Here is a 20874-nt window from a genome sequence, read left to right as displayed (position 1 = left end):
CCCTAGGCTTTGCTAATATTGCTAACTCTTGATTTTCCTCTTGTGTGTCCATTCCTCCCCACTATCTTTTACTGTATTTTCATCTTTCTCCCACCCACTAAGTATTATTGTCCTCAGTGCTTTGTCCGGGGCCTTCTTCTAGGTTCTCCTTATACTTTCTCCCCCAGTGATCTCATTGGATCTCATAGGTTCAATTAAATTTCTGTGCAAATGACTTCAAGTAGATACAGCCTTGACAGCTCTCCTGAACTCCAGTCCTACGTCACCAAATGCCTACTAGAAATTTATGTTGAGTGTAGCACCAAACTCAAATTTCTCTCCAAATGCATTCTTCCTCCAAACTGACCTGTTTGGTTGAGAGAACCACTATCCTTTTAGTCATCCAGGCTCACAACCTTGGAGTCATCCTTGTCTCTCCATCCTCAATTCCTCCCTTTCTTTCAATTCCGATATCCAAAGAGTTGCCAAGTCATATTGTTTCTGTCTGTGTAGTATTTTATTTATTATATGTGTATGCCTCCCAGTAGAATGTAAATTCTCTGAGGAAAAGGACTATTTTTGATTTTGTTATTGTATCTATCTCAAGAGCCTAGCAAGTCATCTCATATATAGTGATGCTAAGTATATGTTTATTGAATTTTAAGTAAATATAATCTTCCTATATTTTTCTATATTTCTTTTTTCATTGTTTTTTTAAAATGAGGATTTTTTGGATAAAATTATGAGTGTTATAGGCAAATTTTTTATTAATTATTTAGTTTATGTGGCCCTGTAGAAAAAATATCAAACTATAACCATTTAAGCACCTGCTAAGTGCTGGGGAAACAACTATAAAAGTGTGACGGTCTTTGCTCTCAAGAATTGTATATGATATTGGATACGGAGATATCTTTGAAGGCATGGCACTGGTAATAGGGGCAATGCCAAGGGGAGAATTTTATTGGAGGAGAAACATTTTTTCTGGCTGAATAATATTTTTGAACCAACTACACAGTGTCTTTAAGATACCTGATCTCTCCAAAGACAGCTCCAGCTTTCAGAGTAACCAGGACTTTATTGCCATCAGGGCCTCCAAGAACTTGAACTTCTCCCTGTTTAATGATGTACATCTCTCTGCCAATCTCTCCCTGGACGCAAAACATAAAGAAGAAACAATAGCTCATTTTAAAGATCATTTTGTGTATCCACAGAATAAGAGAACTTGACAGTTAGGAGTGACCATCTAGCCCAACCAAAACCCAAAGCAGGGTTTCTTAGCACTTTTTTGTTCATCATGGACTCTTGGTGAAGCCAATATTCTCCTCCAAATATTGGTTGTCTACATTAATGATAGAAGGAAATTCTAAGTTTTAGTTAGAAGTTAGGGAAAATAAAGATGTAATTTTTTTCCTATCCAAATTCACAGACTCACTGAGATATATCCCTGGACCCCTTTGAGGTATGTGGACACCAGGTTAAGAAACCCTGCCCTAAAAGAATACCCACTATAATATATTTGAGAAGGGGTTATCTAGCTTCAACCTGAAGGGGGAACCCACCACTTCTCAAAGCTTTTCTAAGAGTAGCATTATAAGGAATAATAATAAACCCCCTACAATATGGAAATGTGTATCTCTAAAAGAGTAAAAGCAAATGAGACACAAGAGCCATCAAAGAATAACTCTTCGTCATAGGATCTAGGTTTTGTTATAGACACTAATTAGATATGCTTTAAAACTTTAGATCATCTGTAATCATGGTATTTTTAACCTCAGAACCAGCCTATGGAATGAAAGCCAAAATGTGAAATGAGGCCATTTCAGGGCGGTCCATGGCTTCAAAAGATGGTCATTGCTTTGCCACGCCAATTTGTGGGAAGGCTAGCTGTGTTAGGGTCCAACAGCCCTTTTGAACTTGCCACTAATGTTAAGTTTTAAAGGAGTTAAATGGGTCATCACTTCTCCAACAGCATGAAGCAGTCAGTACTTAGCTCTAAAGCTGCTCTCGTACCTTTGGAATTTTACTCTGGGCCCAAGAACTGGGGAAACCATATATTATTGAACATATTTGTTAGCACATTTCCATCTATTACTATTTGACAGAAGAATAAAGGACTTTCATAAGTTGACTTAACTGGCACACATATCAGAAAAGGTTGTTGGGGCCATTCTAGCTATCTGCTAGATATGACCAGGAGGTTTTCATCCTCAAAATAGGTTAAGATTAGTACAATGAGTTGAGGTGAGAACAATCTGAGCCAAAAAAAATAACAAGAATATAAATATATATGTTATCTGATAAGATTAAGGAGTAGATGTGACCTTGGGTTTCCAAAGACTATGTCAGTGGAGTGCAAGGTCTGGGAGGTCCTACTGGAAGGAGCTCTGGTCTTACAGTGAGAATACTAGAGTTCAGGACTTGACTGATGCATATTTTTTTTTGTTTGAAAACCTTCGGCAAGTTACTGAATTTTTCTGAACCTCAGTACTCTCATCTGTAAGATGATAATAAGAATGATAATAGTAATAATAATTCTTGTACTATGAACCTCACAGGATTGTTGTGAAGAAAATGCTGTTCAATTTCTAAAGCTCTTTAGAAATGTGAGTTATTACTTTTATTAAGCTGCAAAGGCTTGAGTATAAGCCTGGGAATAGACTGTTTATCATCTGAGGATGGCAGAAGATACAGTTATGGTAAAAAGATATAAATCCTATCAGCTAATGTAAATTGGGCTGCCTTGATAGGTGGTGAGTTCCTTCTCACCTGAGGTTACTTAAGGCTTTTAAGAGAAAGCCGAATGACTACTTGTTGGCCATCTTGTTGGGTATGTTTATAATGGGGATTCTTGGTCCATGGGTTGAACTAGGTCACAGACTATCAAGGATTAGAAGGAATCAGAAGAGGTTAACTAGTAAAACATGTGCCTGAACAAGACTCTCCTCTACAATATGTAAAAGAAGGCAGTTAGCTGGTGCAGTGGATAAAGGTTATTTGTCTTAAAATCCAGGTTTTATTAGACACTAATTAGATATCCTTTGAAACTGCAGACCTGAATCAGGGCCTGATGGACCTGGAGTCAGGAAGACTTGAGCTCAAATCCAGCCTTAGACACTTATTAGCTGTGTTGCTTAACTTCTGTTGCTTAACTTCTGTTGGCCTCAGTTTCCTCATATATAAAATGAGAATAGTAACAGTACCTACCTCCCAGGGTTGTTGTGTGGCTCAAAAGAGATAATATTTGTAAAGTTCTTTGCAAATTCGAAATCACTATATAAATGCTAATTATTATCTAGACTTTTCTTGAAGTCCTTCAGTGAATCAGAATTCACTGCCTCCTGAGATAACACTTTCCACTTTTTGATGGTTTTCATTATTGGACAGTCTTTTCTGATAATAAGCTTAAATTTTTCTCTTTGAAACTTTGACTCATTGCTCCTACTTCTGCCATCTTGGGCCAATCAGATCAAGTCTAATCCCTCATCTTCAAGATAGCCCTTTAAATACAAAGAAACATCTATCATACCTGTCCTTCACTCTTCTTTCCTTCTTGCTAAATGTTTTAAGTTGCCTCAATCTATTATCATATGATATAGGACCCCTTATCATCCTCTGGTTGCCCTCTTCTGTATGTCTACAGCTTATCAATGTCCTTTCTCCAATGTGAAACTCAATGTGAATATAGTACTTCAGATGTAGTTTCACTAGGGGAGGGAACAGTGGGGTCTTAAAACCTTCCTAGTCCTGGAATATTTCTCAGTGTAGTTGCCACTTCAGTCTATTGTCTTATATCAAGATTTCAGTCCATTGATATAGTCTTTGAGATTCTTTCAACATGAATATTCTGGGATTCCACATCCACTTTAGCTAAATTCAGAAAAAACAACATCACCAGAGGGTTGGAACTTCTGAATTTCTTTTTGGCCACAACCATGCATGAAACAGTCTGTTAAGGAATAAGGGATTTGTAATTTTCATTGATGGAAGAATGCTAATCACTAAGAAGTCACAGGTCTTTTGAAATATTGAGGGAACAGAGAGTTGTCGTGTAGTAATTCTGTACTTGGGGTGCCAAGCTTCAGGTAATTAGAATATGAGAAAGTACTTGACCCTGAAACTATAGGAAACATATTTTAATTTTTCTTTGGTGGTTCAGTCAGTCAATAAGGATTTCTTAATCACTTACTACATGCCAGGCATTGTGCTAAGCCCTGGGGATGTAAAAAGAGGCAAAAAACAACCTCTGCCCTTGAAGAGCTCACAATTTAACGGGTCCAATATCTATACAATTTAATGGGTCCAACAACAGAATTGAATGGAGAAGACAACAAGAAAGCAAATATGTGCAAGCCAAACACAGGATAGATAGGATATAATTAACAGAGGGAAGGTATTAGAATTTAGGAGGTTTGGGAAAGACTTCAGTATGAATTTTAAGTTGAAACTTGAAGGAAGCCAGGAGGCAGAAATGAAATGGAATGCATTCCAAGAATGCAGGACAGCCAGAGAAAAGGCCCTGAAGTGAGAGGAGTTTTTTGTTCATGGGACAGCAAAGAGGTGAGTGTCACTTGATTGAAGAGGATGGGCAAGGAATAAGGCATGAGAATACTGGGAGAAAGCTGGAGATGGGGATATGAAGGAGGTTAGGAAAAGAAGGAAAGGCTTTGAACACCAGAGGATTTTGTATTTGATAGATGCGAAGGTACTTTAGGATCTCGTCATTCTTCAGGGTCATCATCATGAACTTAAATTGTCATTATAAACATGGGGAAATGCCAATTATTGGGATTTCCTATTGTAAGAATACCAAAGAAACACATTTTTATGTAATATTCATAAAGTAATTTTAATTTTTAACAAACTTCCTAATTTATTTCATATTATACTAACACAATCCTTATTTTCACCTTTATTTGATAGATGAGGAAAAGAAGAACATAGTCATTTAAAGGACCTGCTCAAAATCTTGCTTTAGTAGTAAAACTAGGGCTAGAACCCAGGTCTCCTTGGTTTATTTTGTAGCATTGCTAGCATTAGGATAAAAACATTGCTAATAATAAACTAAGCATACAGGACAAATGTGATTTTAAGTGCATTGGCAGGCAAAATCACTTTTTTTTCTCAACATAAAATTATGTGTGTTTGATAAAGAATAATGGAAACAGTCTGGAAGCTATAGTTTATTCAAGAAGCACTGCAGGAGGTCATGATTAGAAGAGTCACATTTCTTCTCTCTAACATGAATCAACTTGAAAGGACCCAGAATGATTTTTTTAAACTTCCCTTGACTAGGGGAAGAAGCACATAATGCACTCTTAAATGTAAGTCAGCATTTTAAATTATTTTTTAATGATGTTTCCATAATTTTCTAAGGAGATTAACCAGGCTAAGGATTCACTGTTCCTTGCATATTTCTAAGCTAATTTAAACTTTTGTTGGATGTTTACTTAACATTCAAAGGAAGTAGACATTCCCTGGAGTAAAGAATTATACGATAAAGTCAAGTCAAGTCAGTTTGAGAGGGTTAGAGAGATAACTGAAATAAGAAATAAACTCTAAACCCAGTCCTAGGCAATGCCTACCAAAAAGGCCTCAGTGAACTTCCAGCATGCTTTTGTAGAGACTGAATTCCAGAGATGGTAGACTTCTTCTCTCTTCCCTATTCCTCAAAATGCAGGCTACTCCATAGCACTCGGGGGCGGGGGGAGGGGTGGGAAGCTGCAAGTACTGCCTGAGCTCCTCTGTGCTGTTCTAAGTAAAGTTCCAGGCTAGCTATTGTCCATTGGGGATTACCAGTCCAGATAAATAAGTCCTCAAGCATAACTAGTTAACATAAGACAAATAAAAGCCTTTAAAAAAGTTTTGTGGACCTAACTATACCTGACTGACTAAAATCTTGGCGATTCAGTCTTCAAATCTCACCAGTATAAATGATAATTAAAAAAATCAACCAAAAATTCAAACTCACGTTTAGATAAACAGCTTTATAATTTTAGCATGGGAAGGTGGCATCGGTTTTGGAATTAAGCTTGAAAAGAGGGTTAGGAATTCCTCAAAGAAAGATGTTGAAGTGTTCATAAGCACAGTCTTATGCTGGGTGCTGTTTGGATAAGCAAAATGAATCCAGTCCCTTAGGGAGATGCATTTATGATACATTTCAAAGTTTGCCAAGCAATTAGAGCTACTTAGAGATAAGGCTATTTATAAGCTCCAAATAGGAATAATCATCAGTTCTAGTTTCTGATGCTTGGACAATTTGGAATGCTTTCTTGGTGACGTAAGGCTGTGCCCACATGAGAACCTCCAAATATAGGGTTGCAGCCTGTGTCCTGAAGGTATCACGAAAGCAGTAGAGTCGTTCCAGTGTATATTTTCCATTTCTGTCACTAGAATTCCTTAACACCAGCCTCATTCTTAAATTCTTTAGGACTCTGGAGTTAGTGGGGATTCATGAATTAATCTGGTGGTTGAAAATTGACTATGTACAACTCTCTCTAGCTAATATGAAATTCTTGGCCAAATGAATCAATATGCATTCAGAAGCTAGGTGACCTTGGGCTAGAGCTGAAACTAATGATTTTTGCTCCTGGGGCTAGAGGCATAAAGCATCCCTGGGGAAGCTTGTGAAGTGTGCCTGAATTCCCTTGAGGAATGAGGAGGGAGGGAGTGGAAATTCTGATTCTGGGATGTCAACCGGGAGAGTGGGTGAAAGTGGGCCAGGCCAGGCCAGAAAGGAGTTGACCAGGGATGAAGCTATTGGGGATGGGGGTACATTTACGTGCCACTTAGTAGCCTCCTCATTTTACTAATTATTCTTGCTTACATGTGCTAAGCTTATTTGTTTCTGCTCTGTTGAAGCACTAGAAGTGCTTTCAGTACCTTTAAAATTTCAGGCTTCCCGAGACAAAGCTCAGGCTTGGAGAAATCATTTCATCTTTTGGGGTCTTAAAGAAGCCCCGACATAGGAAAGTAGATGTAGAGCTGGAAGAGAGCTTGGACAACATTATTTCCAACTCCTTCATTTTACTATTGAGGAAACAATCACAGAAAGATTTAGTGACTTGCCCACAGAGTCCGAGGCAGGATTTGAACCAAGTCTATCTAATTTGCACTCCAGTGCCCTATCCATGACACCATGCTGCCTTTCCTCCTAAAATATCATGTTGAACTAGATCAAGGGTGTGGAACCTGCAGTCTTGAGGCCACATGTGGCCTTCTGGATCCTTGGGCATGGCCTTGTGACTGAGTCCAAGTTTTACAGAATAAATCCTTTTATTAAGGGGATTTGTTCTATAAAGTCTGGATTCACTTAAATGGCCTCACTTGAGGACCTAGAGGGCCACATGTGGGCTTGAGGCTGCAGGTTCCCCACCCCTGGACTAGAGTTCCTTCTGATTCCAAAATTTTAAGATTTTGATTCTACCTTCTAGTTCTTGATCATTCACACTCCTTTGATTTAGGGGTGACCTTTCTCCAGGTAGCAGAGCAGCTGGTGGCACAGCGGAGAGAGCGCTGGGCCTGGAGTCAGGAAGACCTGACTTCAAATCTGACCTCAGACACTAGCTGTGTGGCTCTGGCCAAGTCACGTAACCCTCATCTGTGAAATGAATAGTGTCTCTGCCAAGAAACCCCATATGGGGTCATGAAGAGTCAGACACAACTGAAATGATTGAACAATAAATTCCCCAAATAATCCAATTCAATTTGGTTCAGCAAACATGCACTAACCATCTCCTATTGTATAAAACAGTACCAGGGACTGGGGCAACAAAGATAAAAATAAGCTAGGCTGTCCTCAAATAGCTTATATTCTACTGGAGGTGAGGTGAGGAAGCACCAGAGATGTACATAGACAATGGACAGGGTGTGATATACCTGTAATATATAAAGGTAAGCAAATAAAATATAATGTATTTTATAATATTTTATATAAATAAATTTTACATTTATATTTAAAATATATTTGTAAATTAATATATAATTAATGTAATTAATATAATCTGAGGAGGGAGAGAGCACATATACCTTAGGGGCTCAGGGAAAACTTCATAGAAGAGACAGTGTCTGTGTTGAGCCTTGAAGGAAGACAAGGATTTTGAGAAGGGGATATAGAAAAGGAATGCATTCCAGACACATGGGATAGTGTATATGAATGTGGGAGGAAGTAGGAGATGCAATGCTCTGAGATCCGGGAATAGCTAGTTGTCTAGTTTGGAGGAGACCTGGTTAATGAAGGAGAATAATATGAAAAATTGTTGGAAAAGTCTGGTGGAGCCCAATTGTGGGAGAACCTTAAATATTGAACTAAGAAGTTTTTATTTTATCCTAGATGGAATAAAGAATAGATAATCCAAAATAATTTGCATTTAGCTTTGAACTAAACTTTGTTTTGAAGGGTGTGTGTGTGTGTGTGTGTGTGAGGGAAGAAAGATGGAGAATTTATTGTTGTTGCCATTTTTCAGTCATGACTCTTTGTGATTCCATTTGGAGTTTTCTTGTTGTTGTTTTGTTTTTCGGCAGGGCAATTGGGGTTAAGTGACTTGCCCAAGGTCACACAGCCAGTACATGTGTACTGTGTCATGTAGCTGTCTCTAGGCAGGAAAGAGGAGTGGTATAGCCTGGAGATAGCAGGGAAGTGAAGTGAAGGCTTAGAACTGGGATAAGATAAAGCAAAATGGGGTCTATCTAAGCCTAAGGTGGTTCCAGGGCTGGAGTTCAAGTTTTCAGATGTAAAGAGCTTGGGATGAGGGCTGGAGTCGAGGCAACATGGTCTGGGGATGGGTGAAAGAAATTCAGCAGAATACTTCCATCTTAATTCTGTTTTCCTTAGGATGGTCCCTTATTAATGGCAGGAAGATGGGGTCCTTTCACCTTTCTGGGGTTGCCGGAGGAAGACGCTTTGTTTTAAAAATGGCCTCTAGATAATCCCCAAAGTGGAAAATGATGCAAGAGTAACCGCTAGTAGTTTTAAAAAGCGGAGCACCTCCAGCTTCTATAACTTTTTCTTTCTCTTTAAATATTTTAAATTAATGATCTGTGACTATAATTTCCATTGATATGAAGCAGTTTTTCAGACTCCCCAAATTCTACATACTGTCATGTAAGTAATGGAATCCATATTGTCTTGTACTTTTTGAGGTCTGGGAGCCCATTACTGTTATTATCCAGCTCTGTGTATCATAATTATCTCTGTACCGTGGAATTTACTCAGGACAAATTTTGTTCAAAGCGCATTCTTGGTCTGTATCTGAACTCCGCTTTCAATCTACTGTTTATTCTTGCATTTGAAAAATAGAGTTCACTCACCTTTTTGCAGACAAAGTCACCAGGTAAATACACACTGGATTTCAATTTCAGCAGCATGTCATAAATCATCTGTGTATCACACCCCTATTGTAAATGAAAAAAAAAACACATTTTTTTTTCTAGACTTGAGTAATACCTTTGTTACCTCTTTTAAGAAGTAACCCAAATGGTTTTTACAGCAGAGTGGAAACAATAGGTATTGTAAAATATTTATCAAAGCATCTGGCAAATGGTGAATCCAAGCCCTGGATTCAGATCCTTACTTTCTTACTTGCTACTTTTATGACTATGAGCAGGTGACCACCTACGTGGGCCACACTTTCTGCATTTGTAAAATGAGAGGGTTGGACAAGAAGTTCTCTGAGATCCCTTTTCAAGATCCTTTTGAATGTTGATCCTACGTTATATCACTGATAACCTGAGTGTGAATCTGCCAATATGTCATCTTTCTCAAGAATATTAAGCATTTTCCATCAAGGATACAGCTGAACTCTTAAAAAAGAAATTTCAGTTTCTCCTTAGTACTATGTCTACATGAAGGCAAGCAAGTATGATGGTAGTGACCTAATGTAAGGTGTTATTTTAATGTGGAATCAGGCTCCACTATTCCACAGGATGAAATGCATTTATGGTGGCAGGTTTGTGACTAGAGAGGAACACTTTTATCTATAGTTTTGGGTACCAAGTGAGTCCTAGGGAAGGAAGTTAGTATATTAGTAAGCACTTAATAAATCTTTACTGAATTGAATTAAATTTATATGTTTAACGTCCCCAACTAGATTACAATCTTCTTGAGGGCAGGGCACTCCATGGGCCTCAGTTTACTTAACCTATCTCTATATTGCTTTGCATCTATGCATTTACACAGAGCAGGTACCCAATCCATCTTTGTTCTTGATGGTGGTAAATTCACTCTTGGATCTTTAAACCCTCTTCACAAGGCAGGTCAGTTTCTGAGCTTTGATATGTGTCCCTGGATTGAAATTTAATCTGTATTTTATTACACTGTTGTTGGTTTTTGGGAAGTCAGCTCTTTTCCTGGGCTTTGATTGTTGGCTTATTCTACCTATCTTCCTTCCTTCCAGTTCTATAGGACTTCTTAGGGGAAAATAGAGACATTAAGACTCTTGACTGGGAGAAAATTCGGAAATATATAAAAACACAATAAAGGTGCAGATCAGTCTATAGCTTTATGATTGGTTATTTTGGTTGGTCAAACAGTAATGAATCATTTTTATTTGGCAAAGTGAGAATGAGGCCAAGGTTATGGAATTTACACCACTGACCAGTTGATTTTTGTTCTGCTCCATGGCTATAGGCTGTGGCTTTTAGGATTAGCATTTTGCCTTGCAAATATATGATTCTGTTTACAAGGAGGCGGGGAGGCAGAGCTGTGCAAATTTATCACCACTGAGGGAGAAACATTTTGCAGAATGAGTCCTGTTCCCAGTGGGCTGCAGTCAAGTTTGTGCCAGTTCTTAGGAACATCACTTTGTGGCTTCAACCATCCATCCAATCGAAAGCAACAAGCACTTGATAGATTCGCACACAACACACACACATGTGCGCACACACACACACACACACACACACACAAAGTGAAAAGTGCCTATCCTAAAGGAACTTGCATTCTACTTGGGGAAATGGATGAAACATGAAAATATGTAAATATATACGTGATTATTATGGGAGAGACATGGTGGTAAGACATAATGGATAGAAGGCAGATCCTAGAGTCAGGGAAACCTGGGTTCAGGATCTGCCTTTGGCATGTTAGCTCTGTGACTGTAGGAAAAAGTTACTAACCTCTCAGTGCTCCACACATCTCCCTGAGACAATAAGGTACAGAAAAATTGCTGATTTGTGTTGGTGGAAGGTTTAAGATGTTTTCATACAGGGAGCCCCCCACACTACTAAAACCACAAAAAAATTGAGGAAGGAGAAGATATTAAAAACTTTGGAGATCAGGAAAGGCTTTCTGTTGGAGGAGTCAGCTGAGCTGCACCTTGATGAAAGCCAGGGATTCTAAAGGGTGAAACTGAGGAGGAACCACATTCCCAATAAAGAGCACAGCTTATGCAAAGGTGTGGAGGTGGCAAATGGTCCCCTAGTTTGGGAAGCAAGAAGTAGATTAACTAAGTAGTATGCAGAACATATGAAGGGCAGTTATGTGAAATAAACCTGGAATGGCTAGGTTGGAGGGAGATTATGAATGCCTTTAAATGCCAAGGTGAGGCGACTATATAGTTTGTCCTTCTGTACTGATGACCTCAATTGAATTGATGATGCTAAATCAATTGCCATGTTTCCATTTGAATTAGTATAGACACAGATCTTCCTTTCCCTGAGCCATTGATACTTGGACTCCATATTTCTTGGTAGGGTACCTTACAGAGGAGTTTTACTATCTTTATTCATATTTATTTTCTTTATGCCATTTTTTACTGACAAATCTTTTTCCAAAACAAATTCCAGGCAGCTAATATTATGATTTCCTTTGAAGAGTCACTTTCTAAGACCTGGTTTTCAGTGGCGACTCTCCAAATAAATTATCCTTTGGGCAGACTCTTATTTGTTTCTCGGTTGAGAGGGACTTATTTTTAGAGAGAAGGCATTCTAATCACTCAGAAGGGATTTTTTTTCCTTCAAAGCACTTTCAAATTGGACACAAACTCTCTCCCTTTAAGGCCAGTAGTGCCTTTGATGTTGCTGAAGAAGATACATTAGACATGGATTTGGTGGTGCCTAAGCATACACATGTGAAGTATTTCTTATTGCGACAGAGCTCACTTTCATTTATCCACACTAATGCAGGGGGCTTAGGAAAGTGTTTATAAAATAGCAGACAGGAATGAAAAATAAAACAATCTTTAGTTGTATTTAAACTATATAATACAATTTTTTAGGCCTAGTTTCACAATGCTAATTATATTTTGATTAGGTGAAATTAAATCTGTTAATTTGTTAACTGAGAGGATGCTGAAGAAAAGAAAACCACTATTGCCAAATCGCATTGATAGAAATAATTAATTCTATAACTATTTACCTTGGATAACAAAAGGTAAGATCAACTTCATCTAATCTGGATTTGTTCCCACGAAATGCAGTTTCTATTTAATTCTTTCTATTCTGTTGTGGATACCTGTGCTTGGCCTTGGCTCAGGAGGATCTGAGTTCAAATCCCATCTTAGAAATTTACTAAGGCTGCGTGATACTGAGCAACTCGCCTTATCTCTGTCTGCCTTAGTTTCTTCATCTGTAAAATGGGAAAGTATTAGCACCCGCCTCCCAGGGTTCAAGTGAAGATAAAACAACATATTTGTAAAATACCTTATAAACCTTAGAGTGGCCTATTAATGCTAGTTATTATTAAAATTACTATTTTCTTTCAATTTAATCCAGTAAGTGTTTATTAAGAGCCCATTTTGTGATAACTCTTGGCGCTGGGGAAACAAAGACGAAAATGAAAACGGTCTTAGTTTACATTCTATAAGGGGAAATGACAAGTCCACAGTGACATACATTCAAAATACATGCCAAATAATTTTGGAGTGAGAGATATAATATTAGTTATTATATTATACATAGTTATATATAATATTAGCTGGAATAATAGTTTTGTTGTGGCCTTTTTTATTGGGTTTTCTAGGCGAAGATACTGGAGTGGTCTTCCATTTCCTTTTTCCGTTCACTTTACAGATGAGGAAACTGAGGCAAACAGGGTTAAGTGACTTGCCCAGGGTCACATAGTATGTGTCTGAGGAAGGATTTGAACTCCAGTCTTTCTGACTCAAGACCTGGTCCTTTATCCACTGTACCACCTGGCTGTCCCCTAATATTAACTATTAATATTAATAATTGGATTATCATAGGAACTTAGATTTAGAGCTAGAATGGACCTTAGAGACCATTTAATATAACCTCCTCATTTTACAGATAAAGAGATTGAGGCCCAGAAAGTTTAATCAACTTGTCCAGAGTCATACAGGTAATAAGCATATGAGGCAGGATTTTTTAATTGTAATTTTTAAAATTGGTAAACAGATATACAACTTGGAATGAATTTGAGGCGAAGTTGTTGTCTGAAGCAAAGTTTTAAAAGTAAGAAAGAAAAACATTTTCTGATGTGAGACCAGGACAAAAAACCAAACCTATCACGTGAGTACTTGGATATAGTACACCTGTCTGCCAATTTAAGCGTATGTTGTTGACTGTCCATAGACAGCACAGTGTTTTGTTGCTCCCTATTTCAAGAACGTGCTGACCCTTCTTAGAGAATCCTACTTCTTTATAAGAAAGGAAAACCATAACCCAGATGTTCCCTCATTTGGCCAACTCTAGCTAAGTTTAGTTGTGCAAAAGGACTCAGATATATGCAGAAGAATCCACATAGAACACATTACCTGATCAATTTCCCAAAATAAAGTTTCAGGATGATGAAAGTAAGACAAAGGGAAGAGAGATGGGAAGAAATGAAACAGCAGGGGGAAAGCCTTTTACAGATAATTAACAAAGGAAAGGCAAATTAAAATTTTTATAACAGAAATTCAGTATATTCTGAACAATGCTTCACTTTGCTGTCATCTTTTGTACAAACTTCTCATAGTTGACTTGACCATCACCCATCAGTATCTGCTTCCCCAATCATTTCATCAACCTCTTCCTCTCCTGACTTCTCTGCAGAGTTTGTCATCATATGGCAAAGTTCTGCTGTGCTCATTGAACCATCACTATGCTCAGCAAACACACGGAGTGCTTCTATAATTTCTTCTTCACAGTCTATGTCTTTCATTTTCTTGCCATCATCAGCAGAAATTCTGCAAAGTCAACTGTGCATTCCTATCAACATCTAATTCATTAATCATATGCTGTAATTCCTTTACTGGGGCAGGGGGGAGTTCTGCCTAAATGACCTCATTATACTAATTCCTTTTTCTCCGTCCTAATCAAATGGTGAAAAGACTTCTTTGAATTCTACAGTCTGCTCTCCTGTCAATCAGCTGTGCTGCAAGTATTGCTCGTGCCCAAATTCCTGCCAAGTAACCCCCGTGCTTGGTGACTGTGCTCAGACTCCATAGGCAAGATTTGAAGCCAAGGCTGACTTCTCTGACTCCAGAGCCAGTACACTTTCCAAAGGTATCTCAAAGCTGATGGCACATGAGCTTGTCCTTAAATTGTGGAGATGAGGCAGAACAGCATTCTAGGCAAAGAGGGACAGACTATAAAGGCACCACAGGGTGGGAAATAGAACACCACATATGAGATCACAAAGAGGCTGATTTGTCTGGAATGTAACATAAGGGAAAGTAACATGAAAAGATTTGGAAAAGAAAGGTCAGAGTGGATTTTGAAAGATTTTAATGACCAAACAGAGAAGTTTGTATTTTATGTGAGAGACTATAGGAAACCACCGAGACTCCTGGAGCAGGGGAGTGACACAGTCAGAACTGGGCTTTGGCAGTGTCAGTTTGGCATTGCTTATGTGGGGAATGAATCGGAGATCGAAGAGATTGGAGGCAGGGAGGCCAAATGGGAGACTATTGCCGGAATTCAGAGAGAGAGATGACGATTCATTTCAATGTATGATTTTTTTTAAAAAAAGATTTTGTTACTTAAGTGTGATTTTTTTATTGCTGTGAAGACTAATTGCTTTCTTTGGGAATACACATTCATTATCACACTAGAAGTCATTAAGAAAATTTTTTGACTTGCATAAATTCCCTGCACACCTAATATTTGAAAATTGTGCCTATTTTGTAAAGTGAATAGTATCAATAAATGGAAAGATGGTTTACCATCTGTACCTCCCCAACTTACAGAGGTGAGGCCCCCTGACTATTCAAATTCAAAGTACTCTGTGGTTCTGCAGTCACTGAAAACCGTAGCTCATGAGCCACACTGATGTGTTTACTGCACCCTGCCCCCCCCTTTTAGCCACTGACAGGATATAATTAGTTAAAAACAAAGGCATTTAATGCAATAACAGCACAAAATGGAACAAACATGATGCCCCACTAACCTGAGTCTTACTGCTTTTATAGGTTGTAAAGGTCTTTGATAAAGCAACTGGAACACAATGGTTACTCAAGTCCACTGTTGTTTACCAGAAAAAGACACTCTGTAACTTCAATGTTCATGATATCTTATGAGTGCAGATAGAACAGACCTATAAACAATTTTGGTTAGGCTCAAATTGAGCCTGGGGTGGTGCCTGTCCTTGACCTATCTTTATTTTCTGATGTTCATTCTATGGACAACTGCTTTTGCTGAACAAAGCCAGCATTTGCCTTTTCCAGAACTTTCCCCAGACCAACCATATTTCATTCTTTCCTTGCTATAGGCAGAAGACTTCTAACTTTTGTATTGAATGGTGCTGCGAAATGTAGCATATATTTGGTGTATGGCCCACTTCCGCAAAATTGTTCCTCCAGCTTTTGCAAGCACTCCTGCCTTGAAACTTTAAAAACCTCACCTTTCAGATTTCATCTACACATAAAGCAAAGGTTTTAAATATTTTTTTGTATGTGTGTCATGGATCATTTTGGCAGTCTGGTGAAATTTATGGACTTTCCCCCAAAATAATACTTTGAAATGCATCAAATAAAACAAAATTACAAAGGAAACCAATTATATTGAAATATAATTATCAAAATATGCATTAAAAATTCATGTACCCCAGGTTAAGAATCCCTGGTATCAAAGCGGGCCTTCCAATACTTCCTCTGAGCTTAACCTTTTTTCCCCTCCATATCACTTGCTTGTCAATGCCTCAAGACTTTTGTTGTACAGGCACCTCAAATTAAGAAGGGTTTTTCCCTAAACAGACATGGGTATTTCCCAGAAACGTTCCTCAATTTCGTGTAATGAAGTCCATGCACTGGGAGATGCAGAGGCCTCAGAGCTTCATTAGCCCCTCTTTGCTCTGCATGTGTACTTTTCTCCCATTTCAGTTCTGATGATCTGTCTTTTGGTATTCTGTCTTTGATAAGAGAAATTAGTCTTATCTCCAGGATTAGACCCAGTGACCAGCTTCCAACTTTGCTTCAGGGAATTCATAGGGAATTCAGAATGTTATTCATTGAGGTAAGTTACTGAAGGAAGACAGGATTTTTTTAAGTCTTCTTATATTGTTTCCTACAGGAGTTCTTAACCTGGGGTACATGAATTTGCTTTAAAAATATTTTGATAACTGTATTTCAACATAATTGGTTTCTTTTGTAGTCTGTGTATTTTACTTTGCGCATTTAAAACTGTCATTCTGAGAAAGGGTCCATAGGCTTCATCGGATTTTTCATCAAAGAGATCCATGAAACCAAGAAGGTTAATAACCTCCATTTTTGTTACTGTTTCTCCTACTTTCAGAGTATCTTTGAGTATTTTGCAGAATACTCTCAGCATCTTCATTAAGCCATAACATATTCCTATAACTAACATGCCTCTGTGTGGCTCCAGGTACAATGCTGCATGCTGGTATTTAAAGAACGTGGTGTTCATCCAGCACTGTCAGTTCCTATACACATAACGGACTCAGTAATAAAAAGAGATCAGGACTTAAGCATACAACCTACCGTGCAAAGTCATATTAGAACAACTAGTTTGAACTATAAATGAAACACATCAGAAAAGCCAGCTGTCTAATTTCAGCTTGTAAACCAAAGAGAAGTTATTATTTTTTTTCTCCAGAGGAATCCCTGTAATACTCAGGGTCTAAAATGGAGATATCAGATGAGCCCCTATGCTGTAGCACCTGGGGGCACTGCCCTTCCAACTTGATGAATGGGTCCTTTAGATAAGGCTACCCAAGGTTGAAGGTCAATCTAGATCATCCTCTCACAATCATGGTTAACGAATCCTGCTCTGGCATTGACTTTTAGGAGTCATCCAGAGCAACATGCAGTAGTTTGTTCAAAGCAAAGACATTTACTGAAATAGCATAATAAGAAAAGTAGCAATAACCATTTCTTCCACAAACCTGAGGCATTCTGTCCTGCTAATACACGCACCAAATACAGTGGGAAAGGTGGACATTCATTAGGAACATGCACAGCCAGGGAAAATACATAAGGATCCTAAGGTCAGAGGTGGAGGGGATCTTACAGGCCATTGAGTCCAATCCTCTCAATTTACATATGAAAAACTAAGATTAACAGTGGTAAAATGACTTGCCCAGGGTCACATAGCTGGTTTAATGTATGAGATGGAATTTGAATCAACTGTTCCATGCAGAGCACATGTGGTCGGAGCACATACCATGAAGTCGTCCTAAGAGAGTCTTTCTTTTTGGATTTTAGTAATACAAAAGTCTGGGCCCTGAGAAAACTCAATCATCAAAGCCATGGAACCATTAGCGGAATATAAAATTCTAGTGAGAAAGCTAGGATACATAGTGTATCATGGGTCAAAAAAAGACTTTGAGAGATCATCTAATCTATCTTTCTGGACCACATTAATAGGTCTGATTCTTCCAGTGTTGAAGTTACTTTCCAGTGATTTGTCTTAATATTTTTATTTCTCAATTATCTTCCTTATTTCATTTTGCTCACCTTGGTCAGTGGCGCAGTTCTAAGCCATTCACTGTAAATACTTGGCATTAGTAAATATAAACAATAGAATTATCTTTCTTATTTTTTCAGTTACTTGCCTCAGTGATTAAATCAAATATAGGTCAAAGCACACACTTCATTTTTTTCAGATTCTTTCTTTAATATTATCTCCTATTTGTGTCCTTGGTCTCATAATTTCATGGGGTTTGAAAATAATAAGGGATGCTGGAGATGAAACATATTTATTACCAAAATAAGGGTATCTATTTAATACTTTTATTGTCTCAGTTTTGTTGATAACTATTAGAATGCTGTATTATTTTCCATTTTTATTTAGAAAGAAAACAAGCATTTATTAAGTACCTACTATGTGGCAGGCACTGTGCTAACCATTTTATGTATATTATCACATTTGTTCTTCCACAAAATTCCCAGGAGGTAGGTGCTATTATCATCCCAATTTTGCAGATGAAGACACTAAAGCAGACAGAGGTTAAGATTTGCCTGTCTGAGGGTAGATTTGAATTCAGGTCTCCCTGATTCCAGGCCCAGTGCTCTATCCACTGCTCTCATCAGACACTTATTACATACACACTGATCATGTGTTTCAAGAACTGTAATTAGAACAGGATAGCTGAGGATTTGTTCCAGATCACTGAAATTTAGATTATTCTGATAGCAACATATTCTACTCCTCCTATAATATGGAAATAACTGAATTTATTATCTTGTTAGCAAGATTAATTAGTTAAAATAGGAAGCTACTTCTAGTAGCTCCATCCAGTCTCCATCTTTTTCTCAGCAGCCACATTTTGGGTGACCTTTTCCCCATTCCAGCCTTGTTCTATCCCTCCACTTCCTGCCTCTCAAATCAGCCACTTCGCCAGTAAAATCTCATAGTGATTCATGTCTCTTTAACATTCCAAGTATCCTGGGGACTCTGCCTATCACACAGCTTTGTGCTACTGAGACCTTTACCTTCCTTCACCCTAATTTATCTTAAGAGGGTAATCTTAGGGTTGCTCTGACCCTAAGATTTGTCCTGTACATCAAAATTTTTTTGTTATAGATCCCTGTGCCATTGTACGTCAGTACATTGTTTAGGTACCAGAGTACCAGTTGCCATTGGAGCTATAAGTGGGAGACTAGGAGTGAGGAGGAGTTTCCTAATTTTTCCTTTTATGGTCTTGAAATTTCAACTATAGAAGTTGATAAATGATATTCATTAGATCATAGATCTAGAACTGGAGGCTCTTTAGCCCGACTTCCTTACTTTATACATGAGGAAATGGAGCTCAGAGAGGGTGACTTTTCTTTCATTTGATAGAGTATTTTGGAAGTCAAATTCTCTTATCAAAAGTATAAGTAAAAGACAAAATCTTAGGAAGGTTTTGAGGTTAGGAAGGTTGTAAGAAAGAAGACAATTTCCCAGTACATGGGCAAAATTCGTATTTATCCGATTAGAAAGTAAGACTGGGGGTGAGACAACATGTATCCTTTATGAGGATGAAGTATAATTTTTAATCTTTTTCAGATTAGAACAACAAAGTAGGCGGCAAACCTTGACATATCATAGATCTTCACATAATTCTAGGACTGAGAATTATCTCAGATTTTGAGGTTGCTAAAGACTAAACTAAATCATGGCAGCTGTAGCATTCCTAGAATGAACTGTCCATTTAGAGTCTTACTTCCGAATACTTTTGTACAACAATTTCTATTCTGATATAGCTTAGACTAGATGATCTCTTAGGTTTGTCCCATGCCCTAAAGTCTAATTTTAGGAGAAGACAAAAATTCTCCCTGTTAAAGGTAAAAGAAATGTGATGTTCAAGAATTAAGGTTTTTCTGCTGAAGTCAATGGAAATGGACAATAATTTGAGGTGGTGGAGAAAACCAGACCATTATGACACTTATCTCAGCCTTTTTTATTCATTCTAGCCTGTATTGGTATTTCTATGCCAAAATATGTGAAAAGATGATCTTTCAAATTTTTGCCATCTTTTCTGCACATGTCTATATCCAAATACACATACAAGAATGGAAAAATATGAACCTTGGTAATGGTTTAGTTTCTTATTCTAGTGTTGATTATATTTCAGTAAACTCCTACAGTATTTGGGGGGGGGGGCCAATAAAGACTGGAAGATCACCAAAGTGACTGGTGATATTGTCCTTGGGAATAATTGATGGGTTGGCAAGGCATGACTGCAAAACATGCCAAAGGCCAGGATTGGTTTAGGCAACTTACATATTTCTTACCAAATGACTAGAAGCTTTCCGTTAGGAGTATATAAGCAACCTCTCCCAATATTTTGGAGAAGATGTAAGCAGATGGTGTCTGACAGATGGTAAGGGGACAGAAAAGAAAAGATGGATGAACACTTGTCGTGTAGGTTGTAGAGTAGGCTCTTTTTCAGGTATAGGTTAGACTAGATGTTTTTTAGGTTCCTTTCAACAATGAAATTCTTTGATTCTGAGTACAGACAGCTACTACGTTAGGTCATTGGCATGAATGTGCTCAGTGCAGATCAACTGTAGCTGGGAAAACAAAAGTCTCTTATTTAAAAAACACAACAAAACAAACAACAAAAATAATAACAATTGCAACAAAACACCCTTTCTAGCAGTTTCTTCCCTTCCCTTCCTTCAATTTAGCCAACAGGTAGGAAAACTAGGTAGTTAGTAATAAGACCCTCAGAAAAATGAATATCTGTGTCAGCAAATATGGACAGCAAGATGAATCCTTGTGGTTCAGGACAAGTGACCTCCAGCGATTAGAGATTTGTGCCATGTTTGTGTTTTTCCCAGCACCAAACAACAACTGTGCATAGGCAAAATGCAGGTTCATCTTTCTGCTGAAGGAGGAGGTGAAAATAGTAAAAGAGTACTTTTCTACTCCCTGATATTTGAGGGAAAATGAAGAGTTTTTTGGAAGAATGGAAGAAATGCTTGAGGAGGAAAACAAAGAAGAAAAAGAATCCAAGGAGCCAGTAGGACATCTAAATGTGTGTCAGGAGGTTAAAGAAAATGGCACAGAGAAGTA

General features: G+C 38.0%; 1 protein-coding gene across 1 annotated transcript in view; it reads right to left on the bottom strand.

Annotated features, from left to right (window-relative positions):
- The window catches only part of CNGB3 (cyclic nucleotide gated channel subunit beta 3), a 195573-nt gene that overhangs the window by 27873 nt on the left and 146826 nt on the right, over window positions 1-20874 (bottom strand). Inside the window, exons 14-15 of the mRNA XM_036741745.1 lie at window positions 9286-9369; window positions 1009-1127 (exon numbers count right to left, since the gene is read on the bottom strand). Coding sequence (XP_036597640.1) covers window positions 1009-1127; window positions 9286-9369 — 203 coding nt within the window. The remainder of the gene's footprint in view (window positions 1-1008; window positions 1128-9285; window positions 9370-20874) is intronic.

Source organism: Trichosurus vulpecula, chromosome 1 (assembly GCF_011100635.1).
Source record: "Trichosurus vulpecula isolate mTriVul1 chromosome 1, mTriVul1.pri, whole genome shotgun sequence".
Lineage (NCBI taxonomy): Eukaryota > Metazoa > Chordata > Mammalia > Diprotodontia > Phalangeridae > Trichosurus > Trichosurus vulpecula.
Note: the sequence above shows the minus strand (reverse complement) of the source record. Positions and strands in the feature narration are given on the sequence as shown.